Source organism: Megalops cyprinoides, chromosome 7 (assembly GCF_013368585.1).
Source record: "Megalops cyprinoides isolate fMegCyp1 chromosome 7, fMegCyp1.pri, whole genome shotgun sequence".
NCBI classification, from domain to species: domain Eukaryota; kingdom Metazoa; phylum Chordata; class Actinopteri; order Elopiformes; family Megalopidae; genus Megalops; species Megalops cyprinoides.
In genome coordinates, this window is record NC_050589.1 from 38,571,694 (window position 1) to 38,579,143 (window position 7,450).

At 42.6% G+C, this 7,450-nt stretch overlaps 1 protein-coding gene across 2 annotated transcripts; it reads right to left on the reverse strand.

Moving 5' to 3' along the window:
• Nucleotides 1–689: 689 nt before the first annotated feature.
• On the reverse strand, nucleotides 690–5,912 carry dtx3 (deltex E3 ubiquitin ligase 3). 2 transcript variants are annotated; one of them, XM_036533432.1, is made up of 5 exons: nucleotides 5,418–5,912; nucleotides 5,132–5,174; nucleotides 3,000–3,814; nucleotides 1,849–2,066; nucleotides 690–1,074 (listed from the first exon to the last, which is right to left on the reverse strand). In XM_036533432.1, exons 2-5 carry the CDS (start codon nucleotides 5,142–5,144, stop codon nucleotides 999–1,001), a joined length of 1,122 nt encoding a protein of 373 aa, XP_036389325.1. In that variant the 5' UTR covers nucleotides 5,145–5,174; nucleotides 5,418–5,912; the 3' UTR covers nucleotides 690–998. The 2 variants fall into 2 exon arrangements, with proteins under 2 accessions (XP_036389325.1, XP_036389326.1); XM_036533433.1 differs by lacking the exons at nucleotides 5,132–5,174; nucleotides 5,418–5,912 and adding an exon at nucleotides 4,741–4,870.
• Nucleotides 5,913–7,450: the final 1,538 nt, after the last annotated feature.

Here is a 7,450-nt window from a genome sequence, read left to right on the forward strand (position 1 = left end):
TGAAAACTTAAAATGTAAAACAGAAGGAAGAGAACAATGTTGCTCCACCCTCTCTGCAGACTCTTGTACGAATGTTGAAGCAGGAAGAGCAAAATATTCTCTAATAATGTAACCTTCTATATGAATCCCCCCAAAAGGAAGAACAATTTGAGAAATGAGAACAATTTCTTGAGACTGATGAAACAACCTGTAGCTCAGAGAGCTTCTTACAGTTGCACCTCACTGTTCCACTCTCCTTCCTTGGATAAAGTAAAACCAGGCTCCATCTATAAGCATCCCCAGCTACCATTGCACATTGACCAATTAGTGCTGTGTTCCAACGCTGCTTAAGGAAGATGATTTTTAAACCAACAGAGACTGTGCCACTCCACCAACTACCCCTTCCATCCATTTTCTTGGAGGGCTTTTTAACATTATTGGGAACACAGAAAAAAACATTTAGTACTATAAAAATACTTTCATAAAACATTATTCTTGTATTTCTGGAGCAAAAAGCAGATAAACAAACATTAAAATAACATTCTCTCCAAACACAGAAACCTAGAGAACCTCACCCTTGTGAGAACAAATAAATAAAAAAACAGGGAAAATAAACAGTATTCACACAAATGCTTCACATTCAAGTACCAATGTGATTTAGATAACTACATCACTAGCCTTTGTAATTTTCACTTTTTGATGTCAGGAAATGGTACAGAAGACCTGGTCCTTTTAAACGCTAATGCCAATACAGCTGTTCCTACTTCCCACTAGGGTGAACCAAATCTAGCCCTGTTAAAGGATGGAAAAAAAAGAAACTGGAGAAAAAGCATGGATTAATGTGGTGAGGAGGAGTGCTCCTGTTCGTACCCGTGTTCTCGCAGATTCCAGTAGAGGTGGTAGGGATCTGCACTGAGGAGAGGAGCAGCAGCAGCAGCAGTGGCAGCAGCAGCAGCAGGGAAGATGGCCAAGGCTGGAGCTCCCCTTGTAGTCCCACACATGAAGCACATCTCCCACCCTCAGTCAGCCGTGATTCCCTTCTCCCGCAGCTCCTCTGTGACTCGCACCAGGTACGTAGGGTCTGGGTAGCCAAAGCTGTGGGTCGAGTTGGGTTGAAAGCAATTGAGAAAAATTAGAAGTAGGGACATGCATTTCAAATAATTTGATATTCCAATATCCTATTGGTCTCCAGATGAAAATATTGAATCTCACTCACACAGCACAGTGAATAAAACTCCACTTCCATTTTTTCAGGGTAGTAATGACTTATTGCAGTGAATTGCATGAACTGCATTCAGTTGCTCAGATAAATGAGTAACGTCAATCTGCTATTCTATGCAGAGTTCTGAGGCTCTAATTCATGAATATTGATGAAAAAGAATGAAACAAAGTTGTTGGGAATGTTGGACAGGTGGGAGACAGAGAGGTGGGGGGAGGGGTGTTAGGGCTTTTATAGTCTAGGCTAGATATAAATTGTCAAACGAAAATAAATTAAGCAAATTGTTTAGGCTAAATCTATTAAGTGCAAATCTACAGAGCCACTAAAGGAACATGAGCAAAAAAAAAATTAGGGGACATGAGAAAAAAAATTTTTATCAAAGTTTCTCGTGCGCACGAGAAACTGTTTAAATTTTTATTTTTTTTTGCTCAACCGAAATAGTTTCTCTTGCAAATGTGCAGTTGTGCCGTTGCTTGCCATCCCCTGCGGTTGGCTTGTCAATAGCGCGGTACTGCAATATTGCGGTTCTCGCAACAGCCCTAGGGGGGTACACAGGAAATGGGGCATCTTAGAGAGGTGGGTTACACTGCAGAGGAGGAGGGTGGAGGCCTTGGTGAAAGTTAGTAAAGAGATTGGGACAGCTGCATTACCAGCGTGGTCCACCCCAAATTGAGGTCTTGTGGTGGATGTCATTCCAGGTGATGACGTTTTGCATGCCTGTGGTCATGGAGGTTCCTATGGTGAAGATGAGCCGCTGCTCAAAGGCCCGGCGCAGCAGCCCCAACACACGATTCCCCTCAGGACTGTCCGGAAGATATGCCACCCGATCTGTCCCGGGGTACCGCACCCCTGGATTTGGATGCTCCTGCTGCAAAACCCCCGCATAACCCAGTTTTTAAGCAACAAAGCAACATTAAAAAAGTAAAAGTCATTCTGAACCCTTCAATATTATGAATAAATATACTGATGATAAAAATGCACATGCAAACAACTGATTCTTTACCCTTCCATTGAATGCTATTTCTTGATTGTTATTATATATATTATTATGTCATTGAGAGGAAGCTAGGATGATTTCATCGCCACTGTGTCAATAATAATAGAGTTTACACAGTGTCCTACAACTGAGTAATGGATTTTTTCCCCCCATTTTTCTCCTAAAGCAGATCTCTTACTGGAAATCACTGTTTCAAATCCAGATGTTGGACCATGTACCACATCCCACAATGGCAAGCTGTGGCATTCTGTTTAAGGTACTGCTATTACGACTACTAAATATTACCCACTAAAAATGATAATAATGAACTGCACCTATAAAACACCTTTCATCCCTTTCAAGGACCTCAGAACACTTTGCATTGAGGAGCAGGGTCTCTCACCTCAACCATCAAGAAATGTGTGGCACACATGGCAGGCAGCCATTTTGTGCCAAAACACTCACCATATATCAACTAAGGTGGAGACAAGTTGTCTTTGACAGCTGAACTGGGGCCAGATTAGATGACCAGACTGAGAGACTGAGAGAATTTTGCCACATCATCAGTGTTAACACCCCTAGTCTTCAGAAGAAATGCCAATGGGATCTTTAAAATTCACAATGAGTCAGGACCTTGGCTTAACAGAGTTGTCTACTGTATGTTAATCTAATATAATAAATTTAAAATGATAAATCATGATTTGTGAAGGTGTTGTAGAGAATTAAAAAAGTGACTAATTGCTTGTGATCTAATTGCTTCTGCTGGGGAGTTTCTAAGAGCCAGAGAAGTTCTCTGGTTCTGTCGATCCTTGATTTGGTACTCACCGACTGGATGCCTGGTGGGAAGCTGTAAATGATGCAGATGCAGCCATAACCCTCATGTCCTGGCAGCTCCAGGTCAGGGTCTCTTTCAACCATCATGCTGCCATTGGCTGGCTGGTTCCCTATCAATTGACCATACACGAGCCGACAAACGGGACACGCCCGTTTCACCTGAAAGGCCCGATCCAGACAGGACCGACAGAAGGCATGGCCACACCTGTCAAGAATGGTCTTCTCCACCATCTCTCCCATACAGATTGAGCAGCTGGTGCTGATGTCCTCTGCCTCACCTACAGATGTCATATTGATTTCCACTTCTGTCCGGGGGGGTACCTCGTGGGGCATGGGCAGAGCAAGGACGGGTCCCAGGTCAGCAGGCTTGCTGCACCTCAGCTGTTGCCGCTGGGAGCGGCGTGGCTGAGGAGGAGGAGGTGGCAGCAGACTCCCCTCTCCATCCACCTCCATAACCCCCACACAGGGCAGCAGGGAGCGCTTCCTCTTCGGTGCGCCCTCCTGTTTGCTCATCTCCTTGCGGGCACAGCGGCACAAGTCTATGAAGGCTTTGCGTGTGGCAGTAGAAACCGCAGCCCCCCTCTCCCCTGCTCCAGCCCCGGCACCCCCCTCCACAGGCTTCAGTCTCACTGCACAGCACCCTCCACGTTCCCCACGGCGTACGATCCCCGCGCTCAGCCCCTGCTTGTCCTGAAATTCCAGTAGCCAGGGCCGCCCGGCTGCCGCCAGATAGTCCCACACCGCCTGTGACACCAGCACCTCGTCACTGCCCTGCCCTGCGCGCACACTCATCGCCACCGAAGAAACTGCGGGACAGTCACACACAACACAAACACCTCGTCACGTGACATGACATCTTAAAAACCCACACAATATTTAAATCTTTTCATTTCAAGTCCAGTATTCATTAACCCATATCTGGAGAGTAAACTTTTATTAACGCGTGAACTCAAAAGAGTAAGCTCATAGCCTACGTTAAACATAACCTTCAATTCTATAAAATGCGTCTATTAAATGTGAGGGGTTTAGCTAGTCAGCTAATTATGTCACTATGTAACTTCTCTATAACTGTCTAACTTAATATTATCATTACAATATTAATAAACTGACAGCACAAACCAAGGGGATATTACTGTTTTTACACTGTTCCATTTTTAAACAACGTTTTCATTAAATGGCACAAAGCTTGTGTATAGCTGGCTAATTTGTTTAACGTTACATGTGCCAGGTCCCACCAGCTAAGGTATCACCTATCTTACCAAAATATTCCCATGGCAGTTAGCTCCCTAGAGAAAAAATACCAAAATAGCCTTTTATGCTTAAGTCTACGTTTTCTTAACTGACTCAATGTTAACAAACTGTTGTATCTGTCTAGCATGTTAACGGTACCAAATCTTTCGAAATTATAAGGGGAATACCAGCATGAAATAGGCTCGCCAGCTCACTAGATTGAGATAGCCAACAGACATGTCATTTTAAAAATAACCGCAGTTACTACACGCTACTACCACTCGTGGCTAGGTCACCCTTCTTAGCTAAGGTATGGGCTGCATATTTTTCTTTTTAGCTCCGACGTGTCTGTATTCTCGCTTGCCTGGCCTGGTTTCAAATGAAGTGGCTAGCTGGCTAGCTAGGTACCTACGTGAGATGCAATCCCAGTTACGCTCCTTAGCGGCTCACTTCATGCGTTATTCAGCTTGACTTCAAAAATCACAATAAGACAACTACAAACCTGTGCTTTGCATGTAGCTATAGCGTCCACGCCAGTTAGCGTTTCATTTATTTATTTTTCAGACTGGATAAGCAGCGAGACGATGTTGTTAGCCTTTCCTCTCGAAAAGATGTAACAAGCGAGCTGCGTTCTCTGCGCCTCGCAATTTCAACGAAAACGCACAGACAACACTGCCAACAGGCGATCATATCCTGACACTACTGGTAGAGACGCAATTCACTGCTGTAAATGCACAGAGAATAAACAAAGGAAAACACACCATGCCAAACGTGTTTTATTGTCCTTAAAGCTCAAATTCTGGAGCTCGATTTCGCAGACGTATACTTATACTATATTTTCAAAGTCTTATAGTGGCATACAAATTTGCTAGAAGAGACAAATCATGTATTACCTTGTGATCCCATAAATCCGCTTAATTCGTAGTTAAATCGAATCTGTACGAGTAAAAAAGAAAGTAAGCGTATATAAAGAATGACTCAAGGATGTAATATGACAGTTGTTTTTACTTAAATACAGTCATTTCCAAGTTCTAAATTATGCCCTTTCGAAAATGCAGATCATTACAATATTGTTAAACTATTTATTAATATTTCACTCTTACCATTCAAATGATGGCGAATACAGGTAATTAATTATGCCAACATTATACTAGTGTGCTATAGTAAGTAAAATCTTACCTTTTTAGTAGCGGAAACTGGAAGTATTTGTGTATTCTATTTCAAGCGAAAGAACGGCACCATCAGTCAAGGAAACATTTTAATTGTAAAAGTAATTAGATAAAGACACAGCATTGCGCCCGTTCTGCCCTATTCAGTGATCATTTGGTAGCAAGATACTCCTGAAGTCTGATCACATATAGACGGCAGTGACTCGACCTGAAGCTACCGGACAACGCATATGTAGCTCTTGTATTAATTACCTAGCTAGGTAAAAGCCAGTGTCCTGAAGATCTACTTAACAGGCTACTGTAGCTAGCTATTTAGCAACCTCACTTCCCGAAATCCCTTCGCCCTTGAGCAAGACAACAGCAAAGTAATACGTGACAGCCAATGTCTCAACACATACTAAGCTAAAACAAGAAAATAGAGTCGCGTTTCTCTTCCATTTAGGCGAAATACTCAACTTCTGTTTACTTTTCAAGTCATGTTCGGTTTGTTTATCTTTTCTGAGAAGTCCAACCTCCACAAAGTGGAAAAAAATAGCAGGAAGTTCGTCACAGTTGCTTTCCAGGATTGGTCACATTTCGGAAGCGAGGTTGAGAAGGTCAGTTCAGGAATTACACTATCGTCTGATAATGCAAAATCATCACATTAGCTATGTGTTTACTGAATAACACAGCATTACATGTATTCATATTTCATGACACAAGCATTGCCTTTGTAGCCAAAAGATGCAGTGTAGCTAATGCTCTAAGTAACATGCTTCCAGCAGCACTTGTTTAGGCTTTGTTTCAGATTTCCCCCTTCATTTTACACTTTAAACATTTTACGACTTTTTATTAATGGGTCATTAGCATTTTACACAAAGTGGCAGTTTTGAGGCATTCGACTGAAGGTTTTACACCTGTGGAGCATGACTTTCTACAAATGCAGCACTTTGATTTGGTCCTTTTCAAAGTACTTCATGGTCACGCACTGTTGCATTCAAACCTGCAGTTCATTTTATCCTAAGCCAGATGTAAACAAATTATTATTATACCTGTTACATACTTGCTCAAGAAAACATACACTCTGCTTCTGCCCCCTCAATTTATAATATCAACACAAGGTCATTACTATTGAGAGTTCTGACAAACCCCTCCAGACTTTTTGGAGATGAAATTATGATTGTGAGGCTATCTTCTATATATACGTTTCTATACCATAACCAGTATCAGTATCTGATGGCACTGCAGACGAGGCATGTATTGTTCCTCAGGTCAGGTGTTATTGCAGAGCCGGTAGCTTCATGTAGTGGTGACAGATACTGCATGGAATTTTACCTCCAGAACTAAAATGCCACCAATAAAATGTACCTCACTGAATAACCCACTCTTCAACAACCAGAGTAAAATGGTTCAGAGGTCAATCAGAGGATTCCATAAATGTTCCTGAAAAAATATGCACTTCTTGAGCTTTTCTGTCAGTCTTGTATTGCAAGTTCTGCTCCTTACCACAACATGCTGCTGCTCTTTCTCAGAAACTCTGACTGGCCAGTGAGCAGTGAACTAGACTTCAAGGTTGTGGTGCAGGAAACATTCCTATCCATCTTACATGTCTGTACATCCTCCATTAGTTTACAGACTACACAGCCTTGCACACACATACAAATGCCATCAGCTCTCAGACTTCGGCTTGCATTCGTTCCCCCATTATATAAAGCAAACTCATGATCCCCTCCATATATTTTACCTTCCCTACACCTACAGCAGCTGGCAAATGTCTATATTGCAGCAGTACAGAGTAATAGTGAACTGTATTTATAACTAAAAAGATGCAGCTTGACTACTTGGTCCGGCAGTGTTCTCCTCCCTACAGTCTATGATCGGGTCCTATACACCAGCATAATTACTGCACTCATTACCTCCGGTACTACCTGACAATGCCTACTCCATTCAGACGGCACAAACTGTGTTTACCGCGTTCCTCGCTGTCCCCCTAGTGGTAGAAGGATGTACTAGCAACGATTCTACTTTCAGCATCACTCATGATCTACCAATGCTCTCTCAAAA